Source organism: Haliotis rufescens, unplaced genomic scaffold (assembly GCF_023055435.1).
Source record: "Haliotis rufescens isolate VD_foot unplaced genomic scaffold, xgHalRufe1.0.p SCAF_8, whole genome shotgun sequence".
Classification (NCBI taxonomy): Eukaryota; Metazoa; Mollusca; class Gastropoda; order Lepetellida; family Haliotidae; genus Haliotis; species Haliotis rufescens.
The window spans coordinates 26593817-26620160 of NW_025964372.1; the positions used below are offsets into that span (position 1 = coordinate 26593817).

At 43.4% G+C, this 26344-nt stretch overlaps 2 protein-coding genes across 3 annotated transcripts in view; one reads left to right on the forward strand and one right to left on the reverse strand.

The window, feature by feature from the left end:
- LOC124143494 overlaps positions 1–13562 on the forward strand; it is a 29753-nt gene extending 16191 nt beyond the window's left edge. For both annotated transcript variants that reach the window (XM_046512496.2, XM_046512495.2), the window contains exons 3-10: positions 1551–1641; positions 3565–3677; positions 4575–4674; positions 5446–5561; positions 6957–7050; positions 9595–9713; positions 11379–11417; positions 13364–13562. In XM_046512496.2, coding sequence (XP_046368452.2) covers positions 1551–1641; positions 3565–3677; positions 4575–4674; positions 5446–5561; positions 6957–7050; positions 9595–9713; positions 11379–11417; positions 13364–13491 — 800 coding nt within the window. In that variant the 3' untranslated portion in view covers positions 13492–13562. The remainder of the gene's footprint in view (positions 1–1550; positions 1642–3564; positions 3678–4574; positions 4675–5445; positions 5562–6956; positions 7051–9594; positions 9714–11378; positions 11418–13363) is intronic.
- A 4214-nt stretch (positions 13563–17776) lies between these two features.
- On the reverse strand, positions 17777–23200 carry LOC124143495 (alpha-(1,3)-fucosyltransferase C-like). Its single transcript, XM_046512497.2, has 2 exons — positions 22736–23200; positions 17777–19443 (listed from the first exon to the last, which is right to left on the reverse strand). Exons 1-2 carry the CDS (start codon positions 22780–22782, stop codon positions 17979–17981), a joined length of 1512 nt encoding a protein of 503 aa, XP_046368453.2. The 5' UTR covers positions 22783–23200; the 3' UTR covers positions 17777–17978.
- Between the last annotated feature and the right edge of the window lie 3144 nt (positions 23201–26344).

Sequence of the window (26344 nt, forward strand, 5' to 3'; positions counted from 1 at the left end):
GTAGCAAAGGCATCCTGTCCTGAAATATTATACAAGTTCTTTCAAGATTTTTACATTGATGAAATTTTGAAATTACAGGATGGCATGTGTACTGCTGTGCGGACATACGCAACAAGCAAACATGCAAATTGTGTGAAAGACGTGCTACGAGGGGCGTTCAATAAGTTTTGCAAATTCGTCGAAGAATATCTTTTGCACTTTTATTTTTCAACATAATCTCCATTCACCTCAATACACTTATTCCATTTGTCCTTCAAGCTTCTAATACCACTTTTATAGAAGTCCGCAGATTGGCCCTCTAACCACGCCTCTGTGGCAGCCTTTATGTCCTCGTTATCCTGGAAGCGCCTTCCACGGAGGACAGATTTGCTGGAACAGGAAATAGTCACTGGGGGATGGGATGTACAGTAAAACTGTTAAATAACCCACCCTACAGCCCAGACATAGCCCCCAGTGACTATATCAAAACTTATTGAACGCCCCTCGTATCGGCAAAGCAGGACAGTTTCGCGACCAGTGGTGTTATCACCGATTGTCAGTGACTCCAACTTTCGCGATTTTTCCATTTACGCCAAATGGAATCCGTTTCTACAGAGAATCGAGATGTTTTGTGTTGTATTGGTTGCTCAATGTCTTGATTGGCAGTGCGAAGAATTCAAGTATTGATCACAATGGTGTGTTTCTATCAAGATTCCCATGAGCGTCATACTAGTCTTGCTCAAAAGATGTTCGATCAGGATTATCCAAGGCCTTATAAGTAAAACGTTCAAAAGTATTTGGGTAGTTATTTGGTTATGTTTCCAAATTTGACGCATCGGTGACCAAAAAGGGGTCCGGTGCAATTGATATTTGTATGTGTACCATACGTTACCGTGTTCGTGCAGGTGAACACTTGGCTTGCCTTTGCATGTGTTTGTGACGGGTGAAACCAGTGGGGCAGTATATGCTTACCCGGTACATGTATCATCATTATTTGATGAGGGATTCATAAACACATACTTTTGATATAGTCGGAATCGTGCAATGGATTTCTTATGACCGTGTAGCTTATATTTATGCATACAATTGTTAATAATTATCATGTATTTACATGCTTTTAACAAAATGCAAAAGTGAAAATCGTGAACAGCTTGAATCACAATAAGTTTTCTCTTACATTAAACATATGGCGTCGCAATTCACTGTCCAGAAACCTTTGATTGTGGGTTCGAATCCCGGTTCACCCCGATTATGTTTCTAGGTTTGTCAGCACCATGCCCGTGCTCGTGGGTTTCACCGAAGCTTTCACATTAAGCTGGCACGCCGTGATACAACTGGAATACTCTTAAAAGCGGCGTTAAACACAACTCACTCACTCACTCACTCACTTCCTCTTACACGATATGACATAACTGACATGTTTATGTTTGAAATTGTGTTTAAAACACAGTGACTTAGCGAATCAAGTTTATCTGCTCCTGTTGACGACTGTCTTTGCCTTTGTACGTGTTTTGCTGATTCATGAAAAATCACCAGATACACGATAAACATGTTGTCATCTTGTATTGAAGGATATGACGGGTGTCACCAAATGTCCGCCTGTGCCACGGCATTAGTTGCAGATTTTGCAGCGACCGGGAATGATATGTCCAAAATGTGTGGGTAGGTATTATGGTTGTTAATCGTCATACTATTCAGCGGTCTGTAGGTAATCGAGTCTGCACCAGACAATCCAGTGATTGGTAATTTATCATGAGCATCGGTCCACGTAACTGAGATACGATGACATGCATCAACCAAGTCAGCGAGCCTGACCCCCCGATCCCGTTAGTCGCCTCTTATGGCAAGCATGGGTTGCTGAAGACCTATTCTACCCCGAAATATCCTCATGTGGCTCTCCACGGGTGAGTGAGTGAGTGAGTCTGACAATATTCCAACCATATCAGGGGTCATATATATATATATATATTTATATATATGTGTGTGTGTGTGTGTGTGTGTGTGTGTGTGTGTGTGTGTGTGTGTGTGCTTGTGTGTGTGTGTGTGTGTGTGTGTGTGTATGTAATATGTATATGTAGGCTAATGATCTGAATGTATATTAGCTATTGTTGAGATTTAAACTTCACAATTACACCGTGACGTGGCAACTAAGCGCATCATCTTATCATAATGAAATGTCACATCATGCATGAACAGCACGTGATGCGCGTACTCACAGATGCCATAGTATGCGCGCCTTTTCGGGAACTCACAAACACTAATGCAGTTGAGCTTAGCACGCGCTTAAACGTGCCTCTTTGACAGTATCTCAATGAACAGACGAAGTGGCGAATAGTTGGTACGATTGAAGGGGAGTATCCCAAATCTGCAGAATGTCAAATCAAAAAGTGTAATTTATCGACTGTGGGACGTCAAACGGGTGGGGTTGCAATGTGACTTGGGCGTTGCAGTCCTAAAAAAGCGACACCTAGACAACACCGTCTAATTACTTTATTGCACCACGCAACAGATTCAAATATGCTCCTGTTATCAATAGCACTCCGGTCCTGTGCAGTCCGCTTGAAAGACTAGGGAGGGCTAGCCTACACCAGGGAAGGACTGTTCGCCAATGGCGTTACACCATGTTTTGCTGCCGATTCAAAGATGGCAGAAAACGTTGTTGACGACGTAGCGGCGCGCGGCATGGCAGGGCAACAATTATTCACCATGATCGGTATGGGGGCGGTAGTGTCATGGTGTAGGGCGGTATCACACATGACAGGCGGACTGATTTGCTTATTGTGGATGGACAATTGACTCACCAGCAATGTGTTGACGTCCTGTCGTTCCATTCGCTTGAAATATCGGCAGACATTTTGAACTGCACGATGACAATGCCAGGCCCACCCTGCCCAGGTCGTCCCCGATTATCTCCGACGAGCAGGCATACCGGCATGGGACTGGCCCGAAATGTTCCCGGATTTGTCCCTTCTTGCAGGTTACGGAAGGGGGCGAGTGGTGACGATTGTTATAGAGCATCTGGGAGGGATATTCTCGGGCCGAGGGTGAGACCAGAGACCAACGTGGCCCAGCTGGGGAGGCTATTGAGGCTATTCAAAAGCCTCGTGGTTAAAGCTTTCGTTTGTGACGCCGTAGGCCCGTGTTCGATTCCCAACATAGGTACATTGTGTTAGCTTGTGATTTTGCTGGAAACGTTGCTAAAACGGCTGGGATTTTGTATTGAGATTAGATATTGTTTCAGCTACAGCTATAAAAGCAGATATTATTTTACAGTAAAGTACGGTTATAACGAACTCAAAGGGACTACTAATTTTAGTTCGTTATAACCGTAGTTCGTTATAAGCATATATACAGCATAATACAACTAATTATCGGGACCAAAAAAGTAGTTCGTTATATCCGTCAGTTCGTTATAAGCGTGTTCGTTATAACCGTAGTTTACTGTAGTTCAAACTAAGAGGTTCAACACCTTCCAACAATGCAAGATGGTCAGTCCCTTAGAATATTTCTATCCGGATAAACGGGGTTCACGGTACACTGACACGGTGCATACGCTTTTTTGTGATGGTTTTGTCCATGTTTCAGGTTGTATGCAACCTTCTTTAGCTGTGTGGATACAGCCCCCAGTTGCCCATCAATGACAGGAGCGGCGTTTAATGACCAAAGAGCACAGATAGCCATGCTCTGTGGAGGTTCTGGTAAGTAAATGAGACAAAGTCGTTTGAGCACCATTTCGTCAACATAATTTAGATTCATTTAACAAACACGCAGATTATGTACATGTTTCGAAGCAATATGTATCATACGTTGGTATTGGTGTATATTACGAAAGGTTAGTGACTTCAGATTAACGACTACAAATTTTCAAGTTGAATACTAGTATATCCAACGTTGATTTTGAGAGAATTTAAAAGCATGATCAAATATATCATATAAAATAGAACATATGTGTTTTGCCTCTCTGCCAAACCACATATAGTACCAAATTGCAATATATTTTGAACGCAAATAGCTGGGAAATGGCCATATGAAATTTAGTCGAGGCAGAAAAAAGGTCAAAATTCAAAATATCACAACAAACCCCGGAACATTTGTTGCGTCCCATTAGTTACAATGCACGTACCAAATTTAATCCGTGGTAGAATAGGTCTTCAGCTACCCATTCTTGTCCTTAAAGGCGACCATACTTTTCGTAAGAGGCGACTAACGGGATCGGGCGGTCAGGCTCGCTGATACATGTCATCGTATCCTAATTGCGTGGATCGATGCTCATGATGTCAATCACTGGATTGTCTGACCCAGATTCGATTATTTACAGACCGCCGTCATATAGCTTGAATATTGCTGCGTGTGGCGTTAAGCAACAAACAAGCAAACAAAACATTTTGCAATATAGAAGTCGACATCAGATTCGATTGTCCTGACTTGGGTGTCACCATTGATAGGAACTCTTTGGTCCGGCGATTTCCAGGGGAAGATGTAAATGACGACGCTACCTTATTCGTAGCGAAATTTTAAAAAAAGCTACGAATATTATTAAGCTTTCCCATTGTGTTACAATCCTTATATATGTCCATTCTGATTTATATCTGAAGCTGCCGATTCAAGTTCTCACTGTCAAACGGCTCGGCAATGCGGGACAGTCTTTGAGACCTCATTCTATGCCTCGCCCTTCCATCCGGTTGAACACTGTGGGTAAGTTGTAGAAAAAATGAGAATATCTTAAAATGGGGACGTGTGATAATTTACAACACCTATTTGTTTGTTGTTGAAATTTTCCGACGATATGACGGCCTGTAAATAATTGAGACAATTCAGTTATTGATAATATGATCAACGATCGGTGGCACGTTCTGACTCTACTGACCAAGTCATCGATCCATTCGGTCACCTACGACCAGTATCGGTTGCCGGGGACCAATTCTAACCTGGACTTCTCACAGGGTCTGCAACATTCTATAAAGGCTATAATTCTATAGCCTGTTGCCATGGAATCCCTTCGACATAACAGGGTAACATTATATGCTTCACATCCTGATAACAAGCGTTAGCTTCGACTTAAAGGAATAGTGAGTGAGTGAGTGATTTGGGTTTAACGACGCTTTTAACAGTATTCCAGTTATATCACGGCGTGTCAGTTTAATGTGGGAGGAAAGCCCGAAGTGATGCAGGTCTCAGACGTTTAACACTTCGGTGAAACCCACGAGCACGGGTATGGTGCTGACAAACCTAGAAACCCGGTTCGCCCCGATTATGTTTCAAGGTTTGTCAGCACCATACCCGTGCTCGTGGGTTTCACCGAAGTGGTAAACGTCTGAGACCTGCATCACTTCGGGCTTTCCTCCCACATTAAGCTGACAGCTGCGATATAACTGTAATACTGTTAAAGGCGGTGTTAAATCCAACAAATTCACTCATTGTTCGAGAAGACGTAGCTGACACCTTTATGCGTCTTTACATTTGCAGAGTCTTCGATTCCTACATTGCCTGCCTACAGGCAGTTGTTGGACTGTGTCCTGCAGTCAACCAGTCAGCCATTGACCTTCTGAGTACTGGTAGATCACTGATTTGCACAACAGATGGTACGTATATATCACCATGGTCCTATGGCCCACTTGCACAAAGCGATCTTAGCGCTAAGATGATCTTAACTCCCATACTTTAGCATAGGCTTACAATAGTCTTAGCGCTAAGGTCGCTTTGTGCAAGTGGGCCATGGTGCATGTGTTGGAAATTGTAACGGTGCCTTCCGATAGTGCCGATTTCTTCCCGTTTAAATTCGTTTAATGAGCTGGAGGTATAACACGAGTAGATCAGCCTGTGTCAGAAATGTAATGATTTTGGGTATCGGTAGTACACCTGCTAGAGTAAGTAAGTATGGTTTTACGCCGCTTTTAGCAATAGTCCAGCAATATCACGGCGGGGGACACCACAAATGAGCTTCACACATTGTATTCATGTCGGGAATCGAACCCGGGTCTTCGGCGTGACGAGCGAACGCTTTAACCACTAGGCCGCCCGACCGCCCCTACACCTACTAGAGCCTGTACTGTTGTAAATGATTCGTGTTACTCTCCCTATCAATTGTTACCACAAGCAAGACTCGGTTATTCATACATAAAACGTCAGTACCAGAGATTATCTGCCGAAACACATTCTTTTAGGCGTAAAAGGCAAAAACATGATAGCAAAAAGTATGTGAATGGATCACTTAAAACAGCGTTCACTCATTCTCTTTCAATTAGTAGCTTCCCTTCGAGATGGGCCTTCCTCCAGATTAAGACTTTCGTGGAGATCTGGGTTAGAGACTTCACCAACCTGTTTGTTGTAAGAGGCACCTAACGGGATCCGGACCGCCTCCGTGGTCTAGTGGTAGAGCGTCCGCCCGGAGAGCGGAAGGTCCGGGGTTCGATCCCCGATCGCGTCATACCAAAAGACGTTAAAAGATGGAACTTGTTGTTACCCTGTCTGGCGTTCGGCATGAAGGGGCTTAAACAAGGACTGGTCGGCTCGGAGTCAGTATACTGTGTCTGAGTGGGGTATTCATGTTAAACTGCGGCATGGTATCTCAGTGGGCTAGCACTATAAATCGGCATCAGTCCGGACTAGTACAAGCAGCCACACAAACACACACACGTGCATGCACGTCGCTATATAAGTGCAATAATCTTGGACGCGAAGTTAAACCCAATTTCACCTCACCTCACCTAACGGGATCCGATGGACAGGGTGGAGTTGGTTCATGCTTGTCATCACGTTTCAATTGCGTCGACCGATGAGCATGATGTCAATCACTGGGTTGACCGCCGTCCGTAGCTGAAATGTTGGTGAGTGCAGCGTTAGCCTGACCACTCGATCCTGTTAGTCGCCTCTCTACACAATCATGAAATGCTGAGTTCGGTAGCCGCCTCTTTGAGTAGTGAGTGAGTTGGGTTTTACGTCTCTTGTAATAGTGTACATTTTACCTGTTTCACCAGCAACAAGTTCCTGTACCAGTGCTGTTCCCTGTGCAACGTCGTTCATGGATATGTATTCTGGAAGCTATGGCAACGCTGGAAGTGATGCGTGCAGGTAATTAACAGAAATCTGTTTATTAATAACCGTGTAGAGATTCGGTGGAAGAATCCTAGCATCTCATGTTTGTTTGTTGGTTTGATTGTTGTTTAACGCCGCACTCAGCAATATTCAAGCTATATGACGGCGGTCTGTAAATAATCGATTCTGGACCAGACAATCCAGTGATTGACATCATGAGCATCGATCGACGCATTGGGATACGATGACATGTGTCAACCAAGTCAGCGAGCCTGACCACCTGATCCCATTAGTCGCCTTTTACGCCAAGCATAATCGCCTTTTACGGCAATCATGGGTTGCTGAAGACCTATACTAACCCGGATATTCACTATGTTCTCTGTTTTGCCGAATGCAGTTCATATTTCTGTCTGGCGAGAGAGCAATAAACCAACAAGGGTTTTGTGACTGGAACCTTTAAATTAGAACACCGCCATTAGTTATGACATTGTCGCTAAATGTCAGTCATATTGTCCACTTCAAATTCCTTATTGATTGAAAAATCTTTCCACACTTGCCTGGTCATTGGCCAATACCAAGGTCTTCTTGACATCAGCCATATTGGTAGTTAATAGTTCATCCAACCTTTCACTTTCAACTTTGTGATTGAAGTTCACAAGCCTATTGAAGTTTACAATCATATCCGCTCTAAAAGCCAGGCTGTTCTCAACAAATGGAGAGGGACAGACATGCCGCTTGATTCATTTCGGGGGTGGTTGTGGTGGGGTGGACAGGGTGCAAGAGAAGATAGGAAACCATATGCGATTATTCACCTCGTGTCTTGTTCCAGCCAGATGCGACTACTGCACTCTCGCCCATTTTACACAAATCTAATGTCTTTTGGTTTAAGTCATAAAGTAATGTGATGTGCTAATTCTGCAAAGGGAGAACAATGAACAAGAAGAAGGAAACAACATGTTGGTCAATTTTGGGCACATTTCATGTAAGACACAAACAAATGTATGAAAAAGTGCAGTTACCCCCTTTCGCCCTTAACAGTTGTAATATAAGGCCCATATATATACTACCCGCATCTACTTGGTCAATGAGGCATAAACTAAAGGAAAGAAAGGTACGATTACCCGAGAGTAGCAATAATCCCTGTAAAATAACAAGGCGTGATAGTTGAGGTGAGGTGAAATGGGGTCATCGTCGCGTCCAAGATTATTGCACTTATATAGCGACGTGCATGCACTTGTGTGTGGCTGCCTGTACTAGTCCGGACTGATGCCGATTTATAGTGCTAGCCCACATGAATACCACACTCAGACACAGTATACTAACTCCGAGCCGACCAGTCCTTGTTTTAGCCCCTTACTGCCGAGCGCCAGACGCCTTAACGTCTTATGGTATGACGCGGCTGGGGGTCGAACCCCGGACCTTCCAATCTCCGGGCGGACGCTCTACCACTAGACCACGGAGGCGGTTACAAGGCGTGACAATAGCGACTTTTAGGCTTGGCATGCTTATCACCCTAAGTGAATCTACCGGGAGTGAGTGGTATTTTGGCAAATTGACCAGCTGATTGCCCGCCTTAGCCATTGAAGTGTCATAGCACAAAACCCAGACTGAAGAACGGCAAGGGAGATAACAACCCAAACATATTTTAACGTACCGCTAAAAATCACTTCAACAGACGCCACACTATGCACGACAGTCGTATTTAAAATCCTTCAACTTTATATGTTCGGTCACTGAGAGTTAAGCACCATTTACCAATCATGGTTTGCTTTAAAGGGTGTCAAATGTAGTCTTGACCATGTTCGTACACACAGCCCCTCATTTGCATATTTTACTTTGGGCCCGTCCGTTCTACCGTTCGCATTATATCGGAACTATTCGGCTTACGGAAACAACCGATCAACACGAGGAAGGTATCTATGGCTACTTGCTATTAAGGAACCATAAAGCCAATGTGGTTTCTTCGAAGTTGACACGTTATATTTTTTGTTTTTTTGCTTACAAATTGAACACGCAATTTGTTTTGAAAGTTTTTTAGGGGACGTGAGTAAATGTAAATAATTCCGGCTTTATGAAGGCCTTATGTACATTTTAAGGCCTTTGTGAGGCTTATTGTAATGTCCATCGTTGACAGTTTTTTATATTGTCTAAATATATGTATTATTAATGTACTTCTCGTCACGATATGGCTGAAATTCTGCCGATGTGACGTTAAATTTTAACTCGCGCACTCCTTTGTGAGGCAGTTTCGACCCGAAATGCAAGGTTGTGCGAGCAGTGCAATGCTTTCAAAGTTGAATTCGGGGCACGGGTGGCCATGTTGTCTTAGGCGCCGCGATTCGCTGTGCAGAGTTGCGTCCCTTGGGCACGCCAAAATCTTATGATTGTGGGTTCGAACCCGGTTCACCCAGATTATGTTTCTAGGTTTGTCAGCACCATACCCGTGCTCGTGGGTTTCACTGAAGTGGAGACCTGCATCACTGACACGCAGTGATATAACTGTAATACTGTTAAAAGCGGCGTTAAACCCAACTCACACACTCACTCCCTCAATGTTAAAAGCAATGTTTCTCTCTCCAGCAATACGCAGACCTACAAGAAATGTCTGACGAAATATATCGGTTCCTGTCCATGGCTGGGAGAAGTTGGGATTATGGAAGACGCAGAATACAGACGTTATCAGGCGTGTGGAGTCAGCAGTGAGTTAACTTTAATGGGAATTCTTATGAGCATTAAATCCCTGATAATTCGACCGCCTCCGTGGTCTAATGGTAGAGAGACCGCCCGGAGAGCGGAAGATCCGGGCTTCGATCCCCGGTCGCGTCATACCAAAATACGTTAAAAGATGGTACTTGTTGTTACCCTGTCTGGTGCTCGGCATTAAGGGGCTAAAATAAGGGCTGGTCGGCCCGGAGTCAATTTACTGTGTCTGAGTGGGGTATTCATGTTAAACTGCAGCATGGTATCTCAGTGAGCTTGCACTATAAATCGGCATCAGTCCGGTCTAGTACAAGCAGCCACAAATACACACATATGCGTGCATGCATCTATAAGTGCAATAGACGCGAAGTTAAACCCCATTTCACCTAACCCCACCCTGAGAATCAGTCTATGTGTTGCATGATAACACATTAGGAAAAGTAACCTTAAAATTCAGTTATCAAGCTAGAATGTTGTATTAACATTTTGACGATCTTAGCTTGCTTGTTCCTTGTTCCTTGTTCAACGCCGCACTCAGCAATATTCCAGCTATATAACGGCGGTATGTAAATAATCGAGTCTGGACCAGACAATCCAGTGATATATTATGAGCATCGATGCGATGACATGCATGAACCAAGTCAGCGAGCCTGACCACCCGATCCCGTTAGTCTTACAACAAGCATAGTCGCCTTTTACGCATGCATGGGTTGCTGAAGACCTATTCTACCCCGGATCTTCACGGGAAAGCTATCTTAATTAAATGTTTGTTGCCATAATAATGTACGCCGCACATCAAACAGACCACATAACAAAGCAGCTGAACAGCCCCACTCGTAAATACAGATGAGTGTCACGTGCTGATAATTTTTTTGAGCCGAAAGTCTTTCCCTGATGACACGGTAGGCCGGACTTGGGCTCGTTTGTTCGCCAAACTCAGTTATATAACGGTAGTCTGTACAATAAGTATGTCTTGTCCCGACAAATCAGTGATTGATATAATGAGCAACAATCGACCCCTGGTACAATGAGACGCATGTCAAGCCTGACCTGATCACCCACACGGTCGTATCTTACTGCAAGCATAGATCGAGTTTCTCAAACCTAGAATAACAATCCTCTTTAGAACATACCACAAAGAAGGCCACAATACCTGATGTCTTCACTTATGTGTAGTGATCCATTCATATAATGTTCACCGCTATTTTGTTTTTACGCCCAATCGAATCTGTTTCGGCGGATAAACGAGACTGGTTATTCTCTGGTGTTGACTGCTAATGACATATTGTACCAATACCGTATTCGACATAAGCGCCCCGCTCTAATAAGCGCCAACGGCGACATTTGCTAAGATACATGTATTGGCTAGTGAACAATCCCAATTAGCACCCCTTCCGATTGATCAATGTACACAAGACTTATTTAATACGCACTCGTGTGTTATCTGCACCCTTAATTATGGACATTTAATTCTGGAAAAATATATCTGTCGTACATAAACATTTCAGGCTGTCAGCATAAACCACGAAATTTATCTTTCAACTCTGTATTTTTAACATTCTAATAAGAGCCCCCTATTTCTAATTTTGAGAGTAAGTAGGATTGTGGTATGTTCTTGTCGCCAAGACTCAGATCCCATCCATTTTCTTCCCTGGTTCTTTCAGGCACTTCGAGCTCCTCAGGATCGTCGCTCACTGTCCCAAGTAAGTTCGTTTTAACCGTAATTCGTTATAAGCATATATAAAGCATAACTACAGCAAATAGTCGGGACTAAAAAGTTAGTTCGTTATATCCGTCAGTTCGTTATAAGCGTGTTCGTTATAACCGTAGTTTACTGTATTGTAAATTTGTACTGAACACTGACTCTATTCACTTCTTACTGGTTGGACACGCCGAAGACCCTGGTTCGATTCCCCACATGGGTACAATGTGTGAAGCCCACTTCTGGTGTCCCCCGTCGTGATCTTTCTGGAATATTTCTGAAAGTGGCGTAAAACCATATTCACTCACTCACTCACTCACTCTTAGCGGTTGGGGTGTTGATTCTGCCACCTCCATTATCCAGCGCATTACGATGAATACACTGGATAAACTTTAATGTGAAGTCTGTGTCATCAAGAAGTAATTGAAACATCGGAGCGATCGAGATAGTATGCCTTTAAAGGGGAAGTGTACACGCAAAAATCACTTTCTTTCTTTTTCTAAACAAAACGCAATTTTAGAATTAGTTAGTATCTGTGTTTGAAAATATACGCTCATTTTTTTTCACAGTGAAAGTAGGAAGCTCACAATAGTGTTAAAATGATATGTCGTTATGAGGCCTTCGTTTTACGAGCGAAATAGGCCTGAGTTATCCCCCTTAGATTATGACGTAATTGGTGCCAATTCAACTGGGTCCCTGTCTATTCTCAACGCAAAAGATATCAAGGACCAGTTTGCGGTAAAACAACATGGTCTACGACACACTCCGGCGCAGTGGTGACTCAGCATAACACAATTCTGGCTGGCATCTGAGACGCTAGAATCACAAAACTGTACCTACACCACGTGAAGCGGCTCTAACAAAGCATGATGACGTCATAATGTTTATCAATTGGCACCAATGACGTCATATTGCAAGGGGCATAAGCCATGGTGTTTTTGTTATGGAAATAGAACACTTGGTAAATGTGAAAAATATAAATCGTTTTAATGCAAAAAATATGTTAATTAAATATGATGTTTTTATATTTTTGTCTTTGACACTTCTATGTTAACACTTTTAATGTGGAAAAAGTACAAGAAAAATTGGTTGATTTCCGTGTGAACTTGCCCTTTAAGCCCCTGTTTGTGACTGACGATGTCTTTCAGGGACGAATTTGGACCGAGCTGCATAATTTAAGGAATGAAAAGACTTCAGAAAGTTATGTACAGTTCTCTGTCGTGTTTATTGTACATATACTTATGTACGTAAAGCGGTTGAGAGGGTTGGTTTCCCTATCATTCTGGGGGGGGGGGGGGGGGGCACGGGGGCCCAGTCGTCTAAGGCGCCGCGATTCGCTGTGCAGAGTTGCGTCCCTTGAACACGCCAGAAACCTATGATTGTGGGTTCGAATCCCGGTTCGCCCCGATTATGTTTCTAGGTTTGTCAGCACCATACCCGTGCTCGTGGGTTTCACCGAAGCGGTAAACGTCTGAGACCTGCATCACTTGGGGCTTTCCTCCCACAATAAGCTGACACGCCGTGATATAACTGCAATAGTGTTAAAAGGGGCGTTAAACCAAACTCACTCACTCACCTATCATTCCGGCCATTTCATGACGGAGGATATCCCAGGAATTCACACATTTTACCCATGCTCAGTGTGACGACCTCACACTTACCCTTGAGGGTGCAGTCATATGATGCTGTTTACCGCTTGTTTACCTTTTACTCCTAATGGAATCTGTTTCTGCGTATAATCGAGACGTTGAAGTATATAATTTAATTATGATTATTTTGATTTATATATTAGCTACATGCGTATGAAGATACATGTTCTTGGGACTTAACTAACGTGCTTCAGAATATTCATGTTTGTTCAAGGATGGGGTGAATTAAATTCGGGTGCTCTGGTTTGAGTGAGATTGTATTTACAAAAAATTGAATGACTTGTAAATATATTCTCAGGCTCAATAAACAAGTCGAGCCTCCTGGCGTTCCTCCATGATGCAGAACTGGAGATGGCGGAAACAGTTCACGACGCGGAGGAATCAGTTTCTGCTATTCAGGACGTCCGCCAGCTCGTGGAAGAGTGATGAGACTTGTGTCCGCTGAAACAACAGCCAACTTCTGCACAAACCCATTAGAATAAAGTTTGTCTGCATGATTTTATTTGTTTGTGGTTCAACGCCTCACCCGGCAATATTCAAGCTACATTGTACATGGCGGCTGTGTAACTAACATGTTTTTAAAAAAACACAAGTCATCAAGCCCGACCACCCGGTCCGCCAGGTCGTCTCTTAAAACCGGGGGCACGGGTGGCCCAGTCGTCTGAGGCGCCGCGATTCGCTGTGCAGAGTTGCGTCCCTTGGGCACGCCTGAAACCTATGATTGTGGGTTCGAATCCCGGTTCGCCCCGATTATGTTTCTAGGTTTGTCAGCACCATACCCGTGCTCGTGGGTTTCACCGAAGTGGTAAACGTCTGAGACCTGCCTCACCGCGGGCTTTCCTCCCACATTAAGCTGACACGCCGTGATATAACTTGAATACTGTTAAAAGCGGCGTTATACCAAACTCACTCACTCACTCTTAAAACCAATTCTCACCAGGAATTCCCACGGAGACTGTCAAACCCAAACTGGGATAATCCCAGCATGTGTTGTGTTGTGTCAATGTATATGCAATATGCAATACATGTGACCACAACCAGTGCCATAGTGTTAGCTTAGGGCCACGGGAGGCCCAGTATTTTTGGCGCCTAATTAGCTGTGCAGAGTGGCGTCCCTTAGAAGTGTCAGAAACCTGTGATAGTCACACTTTGGCTGAACAATTGCCGAAGCGACTTTTAATTTTAACCGACTTATTCACTCATGGGTTTGAATCCTATATTTATCCTGGTGATGTTTCTTGTTTTGTCACGTGTAGAACCTACATCATTTCCAGTTTTCCTCCCACAAGCTAACACGCCGTTGAAATTGTAATCACTTCGGGTCGTGTCGCTCCTATATCGGTGCAGCCAGCCTTCTGAAACTTCTCAAACGACCAAACATGTAATCTTCAAGTTAACACAAAGGCGGATAACTCTAATTACTCGCTGCCAACGTCTGCCGCTAAAATCTGGCTACGCCAGCACGCCACATTTTACGAGCGCTTCAATCATTTGCTTCCATTGACAATAACTACGAACAAACGTCAAACACTGTCTACTGTCACATAACGTATACGGATCTTGCTCAAAATTTATTTGTTTAGGGTTAAAACATTCAAGTCCTTAGTAAACCTTTCAAAACGTTTTATGGTAGACATGTGGAGAGCATATAAAAATATAGGGGATCAGCGACAAAAATTATGTCTGGTACAATTCCCTATTTTGACAAGAGCCAAATGTTCCCGTGGTTTAGGTAGGTAGGTGAATTTACTTTGCATGGTTTGTGATAGGTGCTCCAGGTGGTGCAGGACACTCTCACCTTCTACGAACATCGGGTGTCATCAATGTTTGATAGTGAGTCGACCGCCTCCGTGGTCTTGTGGTAGAGCGTCCGCCCGGAGAGCGGAAGGTCCAGGGTTCGATCCCGGGCCGCGTCATACAAAAAGACGTTAAAAGATTGTACTTGTTGTTACCCTGTCTGGCGCTCGGCATTAAGGGGCTAAAACAAGGACTGGTCGGCTCGGAGTCAGTATACTGTGTCTGAGTGGGGTATTCATGTTAAACTGCGGCATGGTATCTCAGTGAGCTAGCATCATAAATCGGCATCAGTCCGGACTAGTACAAGCAGCCACACACACACACACACATACACGTGCATGCACGTCGCTATATAAGTGCAATAATCTTGGACGCGACGTTAAACCCACTTTCACCTCACCTTGATAGTGAGTCATAGACAATGCTTATGACATAGTCGTTATTGTTCAGCGCATTTAACAGGGATTTCCTATGATTTTGGAAATCGTTTTGTTGGTTTTAATTAAACACCAGCAATATTCAAGGTATGGACTGTCTTGACATAACACTATCTGGACCAGACAAACCGGTGATTGATACTGTGAACAACAAGAATCCATGCTGTCGACGGAAGATCACATTCACTGTACCTATCAGGTGGTTTTAATAAATAAAGCGGCAATACCCTTTCCATATACAATACAAATCTCTTCATAAAGCAGAGTCGATTGTACGATTCCGACTATATCATGAGCATGTGTTTATGAATCACTATCAAATAGTAATGATACCAGCTGTTCGCGAACAGGTGCGCGTATCCTGCCCCATCGGTGGCACCCATCAAAACCACATGCAGAGGCAAGTCAACTGTTCACCTAAAAAAACCCACGAGAACATATGGTAAAAGTCAAAATATGGAATTGAATCGGACATCATTTTTGTCCTCAACATGTCTGCCAGAAAAACTTTTGAAGGCTTTACTGAGGCCTTGAATGTTGTAACCTTGATCAAACACCTTCTGAGCAAGAGCCGTATGACGTTCTTTGAAATAATGGTAGAGAGAGCATGGTCGATTGTATCTCAAAAGTTGTGAAATGTAAACACCAAAGGCTGGAGCTGCTGGAATAATGCTCGACACGAAGGGAAAGTTGACTATTGGAAAGTTGAAGTCTTCCCTCTTGTCATACAGTCTTGGGGATAATGTTTTGTCACTCTGGATCTTTATTCATACATCTAAATATGAAACAGATGAGGCGGTATCACAGGTCTCCTGTATTTCTAGTTCAGCTGGGTAAATCAGTGGAAGGGAATCGGCTATTTGATTGTTATTGAACGATATCAGAACATCGATATACCTGAAGCTAAAGTAATACTTTTTGGCCAAATTACCTTGTTTTGACTTTGCCAATCCGAACAGAAATTCCGATTCATAGGCATAACGAAACAGATCCGCTAGAAAGGGGAGCACAGTCGGTGCCCATGGGAAGACCAGCATTTCAAATATTGTTTTCTCAGTAAACTAAGATGGCATTTGCTTTCATTTTTCACAAATTGTCCTGAACCTCTGAATATAGATGGGTAACTGTATCCGTGTTCACCACGTTTTGTAACAAAAGGTGGCGGTCGGGTAGCCTAGTGGTTAAAGCGTTCGCTCGTCACGCCAAAGACCCGGGTTCGAATCCCGACATGGGTACAATGTGTGAAGCCCATTTCTGGTGTCCCCCGCCGTGATATTGCTGGAATATTGCTAAAACCGTAAAACCATACTCACTCATTCACTTGTAACAAAAGCCCCATGAATCAAGGAATGAAGTTTTTTCTTAAGTTTGTCATGTTAGGATAATGGTGTACAAAGTTGAAAAATCAAATGTTTTGACAGAATGGAACGTTTCTGAGGTTGCAAAAAGTCAAGCAAATCCTCTGAGTTTTTTCAGAAATAAACATGCTCTTAAATACTTTCTGTGAATATAAAGAAAGTCCTTCCTTGATTGTATTTAAGACTATAGTTTGTCTTTGAGACAGGGATTTGATGGTTCATTTGCTGGACCCAGCAATATATCTCTCTTTGTACGGATTTTATGGAGCTTTGGGATCAAGTACAAAAGAGGAATGGACATGTCTTCAGGTTTAAGAGTCAAGTCAAAAGTTGATTGTACTGATTTTTGGTTTTTGCAGAGTGAGTGAGTTGTGTTTAACGCCGCTTTTAACAGTATTCCAGTTATATCGCGGCGTGTCAGCTTAATGTGGGGGGTAAGCCCGAAGTGATGCAGGTATCAGACGTTTACCACTTCGGTGAAACCCACGAGCACGGGTATGGTGCTGACAAACCTAGAAACATAATCTGGGCAAATCGGGATTCGAACCCACAATCATAGGTTCCTGGCGTGCCCAAGGGACGCAACTCTGCACAGCGAATCGCGGCGCCTTAGGCGACTGGGCCACCCGTGCCCCCGCAGTTAATCGATGTTGCTTTTATTCAGACTACTCAAAACACTGGACGCTACTTCACTAAGTACACTGTAGGGCAAAAGAAAGTATTCACCCATCATTCATGTTGGCTAAAAAAATAGAAAAATGGTTATTCGGTGGTGATGTATTTGATACCGGTATCATAGTTGTGTTTTGGACCTGACGTTTGCAGAGTTTCGGAGACTATTTTCATACAATTGATTATGTTTGGATAATGAGTGAGTGGGTGAATATGGTTTTACGCCGCTTTTAGCAATATTCCAGCAATATCAAGGCGGGGGACACCAGAAATGGGCTTCACACTTTATACCCATGACGGGAATCGAACCCGGGTGTTCGGCGTGTTAGGCTACCCGACCGCCCCATGTTTGGATAACGTTTGTATTGTTTTGGTCCAATCAAACGTATGCTTTCTGTTGCCCGACAGTTTTCTTCGCTAACAACAAAACGTTTGTGTTTAATTGTTTAATTGTTTAATAAAATAAAGATAAAGATGCTTAGTTGTTTAACTCAGAGTTTGCTTCTGTGTAAAAATAACGGCGGTAAATTTAACATTTGAAACCTCTCATGCTCAACGTTCGGTTCCAAATTTAATTAAGCGCCCTCAAATCTTCACGTGACAGCCCAACACTGAAAACTGTTTTTCTAAAACTTTTTCTCCTAAGTATTCACAACCTATCTGAAGTTAGATCGGAAGGTTCAAAACACATCCCTTTATCAAACCAATCACCAATGTCCATGTAGAGTGTTCCGTTACTTTCAACATCCCACAACCGGTTACAAATGTCACACATGGGCACCATATCGTAATGATAGGTCATATATTCTATGATCCCATTTTTAACTATGGGCCACTCCTCCCAAACGGCATGATACTGGTTCTTCTTGCGTAGAATATTGACATAGTCTCTTTCATTGTGAGCCAGCTCGTTCAACAACTGGGCAAGACGCTGAGGTGATACGAAGTCAGCTGCATTGATGAAGGTTCCTGGGGGAGCAACGGCGCTGTAGTCGCCCCCACCCCTGGCCACTACGACCATATCAGAGTTGAAGTTACGGAAAAACTTTTCAGTTATGTAGTCTTTACAAAACGCATTTTCAAAGGCTAAGTAGAATTTGTAATTTTTCGAAAGATGTTCCAGACACGATTCGTCATCAGATCTTGGACATCTGTGGTCGCCACACTTGCCGAATATATCAACTTGGACATAGCGACTCAATTCCCGAACATATTCCATTCTTTTACTCATAGTTCGGCAGTTGCTTACCATCCATGCGATTGTTCCTTTCTTCGAAGACCAGATTTGTGAATAGTTTCTTATTGGTGGATGTTCTTCTCTAAGAAATGTTCCATTCTTACTTTGGAGGATTCCGTACGGGACTTTGAAATCGGCGTCATTCCTATAGTCCATCGTCCAGTTAAATTTGGAGCTCCAGGCTTCGTTGTACAAATACGTATTTTTATTCACCCACCGTGGAGACTCATGATTATGTAATATCCACACTTGATTCGTAAGCTTCACTGGTGGCATCTGATCTAGGAGCTGTGCAGTAAACACAAGAGCATCACTCTGGCTGTAGAAGTCTCTGTTTGTTGTAACCCGACATCTGGATTCTGGGCATCCCCGCAAGGGGTGTAATCTCGACAATCTTGGATGATACCTTGTTGGGGAATACCACAGTATGACCTTCGTGTCTCTAGTCACAAGGTCAGTCGCTGGTTCAATGTCCCCTCTTCTCAGGAGCACTTCGAGACTTTTGTTTTCACCACTCTGAATATCTATGTCCGGCATACGTCGGTAAACATGTTGAAAGGTTTTGCTAGGAACGTATTCACCAATGCTTCGAGTTTTGTCGTTAAATGTGTTTTTTGCTTTTGAAGCAGGCGTGTCGATGTAGAAAGAACTAAAGGATGCTGGGTCAGACAAAGGAAGCGAGTCTTTCTTGAGGTGCAACAGTCTGTTCAAGTGGAACGAGTCTCTTTCTTTCTTAAGCGTATAGTCAATTGAATCAAAGAGCTTTCGTGTTGAAACAAGGAAAACCCCAATTTTGGTTAATCCTAAAACGATGTAGACAGCGGCCATCATAAACATAAGATTGAAAAGTCTGGATTTGTTCAAAAGCCGATTCAATCTGAAATGACCAATAAAATAAAATTTTATTGTTACGGCGAGCAAATATACATCTTTGAATTTCGGATCTAGGAGGCCAGCAACGGGATGGGTGACTTGGTTGGTGCATTTCAATGTATCCCAAAAGTGTAGATGGATGTTCATGATGTCATTTTTTTGGATTGCCAGGTCCAGACTTGTTATTTATAGACCGCGGTCATTTCGCAATGGTATTTCTGAGTGTGACGTTAAAAACAAACAAACAAACAAACAAACAATGACGAAACAGAAAGAAAACCTCTTTTGACATCCCATCAAATAATTAAACACAACCACTATTCACATCAACACACGTTGCGGGGATTCCGCGTTAGCATATTAGAATAGATCCCCAGCGAGCTATGGTGATCGACAGAGGCGACATTTTTTTATGGATCGGGTAGTCAGACTCGGTGTCTTGGTTAATACCGTGCCATCTCTCCCATGATAACAATCGGTGGTTTGTCTCGTGCTGAGTGCCGCTTTGCCATATTCATGTGGCATTGAACAAGAAAATAACAGACAGCTGCATGTAATCGATCCTGGATCAGGGAAAATAGTGATTGATAATATGAGCAACGTCCTACGCCAATGGAACGAAGTTACCGCGCCTGACCTATAAACTTGCCACGTACGACGAGTACAACAAGGTTGCTGGTCGGCATGTGGTCTTATTCGAAGCTACAACGTCCGCGTACTATTTGAAGACGTTGTTGTTTAGCACTGTAAATAATTCGAATGGGGACAAGACAAACAATCACATTTGTGAGAGAGGGAATGATCTTAAAAAACAGTCCACTGTTGTTAGAGCCTTGACGACGCAAACCATGTAACGGAAATATGTTCAGCGTCCCATGCGATGAGGGCGCGATGACACGCCATCAGCCATGTTATTGCCTGAATGCAGGCTGCAAGATAACACGCAATCAGCCATGTTTTTGCCTTACAGCAGGGGACAAGATGACACGCCATCAGCCATGTTATTGTCTGACAGCGGGGGCAAGATGACACGTCATCAGCTAAGTTATTGCCTTACAGCAGGGGCAAGATGACACGCCATCAGTCATGTTATTGCCTGACAGCAGGGGACAAGATGACACGCCATCAGCCATGTTATTGTCTGACAGCAGGGACAAGATGACACGCCATCAGCCATGTTTTTGCCTTACAGCAGGGGACAAGATGACACGCCATCAGCCATGTTATTGTCTGACAGCAGGGGCAAGATGACATGCCATCAGCCATGTTATTGCCTGACAGCAGGGGGCAAGATAACACGCCATCAGCCATGTTATTGTCTGACAGCAGGGGGCAAGATGACACGCAATCAGCCATGTTTTTGCCTGACAGCAGGGGACAAGATGAAACGCCATCAGTCATGTTATTGCCTGACAGCAGGGGACAAGATGACACGCCATCAGCCATGTTATTGTCTGACAGCAGGGACAAGATGACACGCCATCAGCCATGTTTTTGCCTTACAGCAGGGGACAAGATGACACGCCATCAGCCATGTTATTGCCTGACAGCAGGGGACAAGATGACACGCCATCAGCCATGTTATTGTCTGACAGCAGGGGGCAAGATAACACGCCATCAGCCATGTTATTGCCTGACAGCAGGGGGCAAGATAACACGACATCAGCCATGTTTTTGCCTTACAGCAGGGGACAAGATGACACGCCATCAGCCAAGTTATTGTCTGAAAGCAGGGGACAAGATGACACGTCATCAGCAAAGTTATTGTCTGACAGCAGGGGACAAGATGACACGCAATCAGCCATGTTATTGTCTGACAGCAGGGGCAAGATGACATGCCATCAGCCATGTTATTGTCTGACAGCAGGGGACAAGATGACACGCAATCAGCCATGTTATTGCCTGACAGCAGGGGCAAGATGACACGCCATCAGCCATGTTATTGTCTGACAGCAGGGGACAAGATTACACGCCATCAGCCATGTTATTGCCTGACAGCAGGGGACAAAATGACACGCCATCAGCCATGTTATTGTCTGACAGCAGGGGCAAGATGACACGTCATCAGCTAAGTTATTGCCTTACAGCAGGGGCAAGATGACACGCCATCAGTCATGTTATTGCCTGACAGCAGGGGACAAGATGACACGCCATCAGCCATGTTATTGTCTGACAGCAGGGGCAAGATGACACGTCATCAGCAAAGTTATTGCCTTACAGCAGGGGCAAGATGACACGCCATCAGTCATGTTATTGCCTGACAGCAGGGGACAAGATGACGCGTCATCAGCCATGTTATTGTCTGACAGCAGGGACAAGATGACACGCCATCAGTCATGTTATTGCCTTACAGCAGGGGACAAGATGACACGCCATCAGCCATGTTATTGCCTGACAGCAGGCGGCAAGATGACACGCCATCAGTCATGTTATTGCCTGACAGCAGGGGGCATGATGACACGCCATCAGCCAAGTTATTGCAGACAGCAGGCGGCAAGATGACACGCCACCAGCCATATTATTGCCTGACAGCAGGCGGCATGATGACACGCCATCAGCCAAGTTATTGCCTGACAGCAGGCAGCAAGATGACACGCCATCAGCAATGTTATTGCCTGACAGCAGGCAGCAAGATGACACGCCATCAGCCATGTTATTGCCTGACAGCAGGCGGCAAGATGACACGCCATCAGCCATGTTATTGCCTGACAGCAGGGGGCATGATGACACGCCATCAGCCAAGTTATTGCCTGACAGCAGGCAGCAAGATGACACGCCATCAGCCATGTTATTGCCTGACAGCAGGCAGCAAGATGACACGCCATCAGCCAAGTTATTGCCTGACAGCAGGCGGCAAGATGACCGCCATCAGCTATGTTATTGCCTGACAGCAAGCGGCAAGATAACACGCCATCAGCCATGTTATTGCCTGACAGCAGGCAGCAAGATGACACGCCATCAGCCAAGTTATTGCCTGACAGCAGGCGGCAAGATGACCGCCATCAGCCATGTTATTGCCTGACAGCAAGCGGCAAGATAACACGCCATCAGCCATGTTATTGCCTGACAGCAGGCAGCAAGATGACACGCCATCAGCCATGTTATTGTCTGACACCAGCAGGGTCCATTTTTGACGCCTCTCACGACCAGCAATGGGCTTGATTGGGATTTTTCTAATCCCGGGGAAGTATGTAAGAGGAGACTTTACCGAACTGTCAATCAGTTGAATAAAAAATATATCCTCGAAATCATTGAAATAGAATAAGCAAATCATAAAATGGCAGACAATCCCTTACCGTATTTTGTTCATTTCTGAAATGTTCCGAATGATTTTTCCTAGCATCACTTTCACGGCATGTTTTATAACTACAGAGAACAGCTGCTGAACGGCTGATTAATCCCACGTCATTCAGACACGTTCATTTGTTCAATTGGTGGTCAATCTATAATTTTGTTGAACTTCGAAGTGTTTCAGCTGCATGAAGACGTTCAGACTGTCCACTGATTTACATAGTGAACATCGATCCACGCCACTGGTGTCCGATGACATGCCATCAACCACTTCATGTTGCCTAACAATCAGTCCTCTTTAGTCAGCAAAGTTGCGTCCCTTAGGCGTGCCAGTATCCTGTGATCGAGCCCCAGATTCACCTCGATCATGCACCTTGTTACCACCATACCCGTGCTAGAGGGGTGACACCAAAAAGGAAGTCCTTCATCACTTCGAGCTTTCCTCCCACGCCAAGCTGACGCGCTTTTAAATACTGTCTTCAGCCATTCTCAGTCACTCACTCTTCAATTTACAATTGTGCACGAAAACATGTCTGTCAACCAGAGCCTATACATCAGGTTTTCATCGATTTCAAACATATGTCAAATAAGAAAAAGTACAGCTTGTCACAAATGACAATTATATTATTTCAGCAATACAAGCTGGCTTCAGGAAAGGTTACAGTAATGTTGACCACATTTTTGTACTCTATGGTTTAATAGATATTTTAAGGGCGAGGAAAAAGAAATTGTACTGTGCATTTGTGGATTTTCAAGAGGCTTTTGACAACGTTTGTCGAAAATGATTATGGCAAAAGCTCATATCATATGGTATCTCTGGAAGAATATTTAATCTTATTCACAATATGTATTCAAATATAAAATCTTGTGTTGTTCATGTTGAAGATATATCAGGATATTTATTTGTAGCAAGGGAGTTCGGCAAGGTGAAAATTTGTCACCATTACCGTTTGCAGTATATTTAAATGATCTTGAAACCTTTTTGATTGTCACAACTGTAAATGTGTGTCCCTTGAAACGTCTTTTGCAACTAATGTTATTACTGACGCAGACGATACTGTAATATTGTGGAAAACCCTTTTGACTTACAAAATAGTCTGAATGTCATATTAAATCATTAATATGGTCGTGAAGAATGGAAACTGAAGGTGAATCTGAATAAAACAAAGATAGTAATCTTTGGTTCTGGCACTTCCTAAAAAACGTAAATTCGACTTTAAATTTGAAAATAAAATAATCGAAATTACAGATTGCTGCCTATATTCGGGGATTACTTTTTACAAAAAAACATTGAGAGGCTAAGAGAACAATCTTTAAAAGCCTCGTTTGCATTATTATCCAAAGCCAGAAATGCATGTACTCCAATAGAATGTTTATGAATAGCTTTGACCATATGATAGCACCTATAGCAATGTATGGTTGTGAAGAGTGGGGTTTCAGTGACATCACTTGCGTAGAAGGTATAAAGTATACACTCCACTTAAGAAACAGTACTTCATCATACAGAATCCCTTTATCAATTAGTATCAAGAAGCGAATGGTTGCATTCTGGTATAAAATTGTATTATGTATTATCCAAAATTGTTTTTCTTTGTATATATTGGTAAAGGGAGATAATTGCGATGTATTCGTATATAATTATTATGTATGTGCGAAATGGCGATCAATATTATTAGCAAGTTACAAATAAAACTGATGTTGTGGCGTGTAACATTACTGGAATGTTTAATTAGTACGCCACACTGTTAGCGGTACAAGGTACAGGGTAAGTATTTCTCAATATGCTTCAACATGGGAAAAGGGTCAGACATTGCACGCTTATGTTTTGGGGGGTGGGGGGGGGGGGGTGGGGGGGCCTCGGGTGGGGATGAGTGAGTGAGTGAGTGAGTATGGTTTTACGCCGCTTTTAGCAATATTCCAGCAATATCACGGCGGGGGACACCAGAAATGGGCTTCACACATTGTACCCATATCGGGAATCGAACCCGGGTCTTCGACGTGACGAGCGAACGCTTTAACCACTAGGCTACCCGACCGCCCCTGGGGTGGGGGTGAAGTTTATGGCAGTATTGCTCCCAGACTCGGCGAGTAGCCGTGAGCGCGGAAGCTATGCCCGATGTTTTACTGATTTAACTTCGAAATTGTACTGCATCCGCCATCTTTGTTTATTTGACTTATTGACTTTTGCCACTGACTTATTACATTTCTAGGTGTGAACGTTGTCCAAACTGGACGAAATTGCTTAGAATGCAATCAAATGTTTAAATAATTTCGGGGGAGCATACCCCTACAGTTTTCTTCTTTTTGGGGAAAACCAACTCACATCCCTGATATTTTGTATGTGAATAGTCATCATGGGGGAATTTCGCTTATCATTAACTATATTGAAAGCAAGTTGAGCTCAGCCTAATATCGTTTGCAAAGTCAACAAACTACGACTATAAATGGATTGTACAACAGACGCAAGAAAATAAAAAATGTTACAAATACAAATTATTAACAAGGGGAAGATGAATACTAATACCTGTACTTTTTAGAACAAGAAATTGACGTATTAAGATTTAATGGATATTCTGTTACTTATGTAAATGCAAATTGTTGTTTTGTGTTTCCTTATCTACAGTTCCACAAGGAACAAAGCTTGCTTAAATTTAAAACAAATATTCAATCAGTGTGATACTCTGGTTATTGCGCAAAGAAGACTCAAGTACCAAGGAAAGTGAGCAGCATGCAATCAAAAATATTAAAACTGACCCGAAAGCAATTATATATTACAACAATAACAATCAGGCCCTCAACATAATGACGGTTTCAGTGGGCAGTTAATTAGTCTAGTTAACCTGCAGTATACTTGCTTATTGCTTATTTAAGGGGTTTAACGTCCGCTTCACAGTTAATGTATTTTGCGGACGGGGTAGGTTGGGGAAAATAAATATAAATAATATGTGAATATATAATAAATCACCATACCCCAAAAACTGTACACGGAGGGTCGTGAAGCTAGTACTATGATATTTATGCTATAATGTATGCATCTAGTGTATTTAAAATTTACAAATATTTTTGAATTTTTTTAAATAAGAGTAAGAATTTCCTATTTACTTAGATGGGTCTAAAACAAGGAAGAGCGCAGCTTAAAATATCCTAGGTAGTGGTGAATCTGTAAATAAGAAATCAGTATAGCATAATGTGGCCCAAAAATGTTTGCAGTTAAGCTGCAATTTTAGATATAGGACCTATTAAAGAAAGAAAAAGGTGATAAAAGCCTAGCGTAAGTCTATAGTAGTCGCGGTGGGGGGTGATGAGTCAGTATCGATCGTTATTCGTATGAGTGCGGGAGAGGTCTAAGCCTGAGGTCAAACCCGCCCCGGCCCCTACCCCCTCCGCACCACGCCCGGTGTAGAAACCCAGGCCACCCAGGAGGAAGAAGGCTCCTTCAATCACCACCATGGAGATAGAGGAGACCCTTCCCCCTACCCCCAGTCTCAGCCTTGGAACTAGCTCCCCTCGAATCCAGAGGGGAGGAGCCCTTCCGCTCGCCTAAGGGCACAGGACATGTTAATTTTGAAGTATGCCATGCAAAAGGAGGAGGGGGAGGGACTAAATAGTGTTTT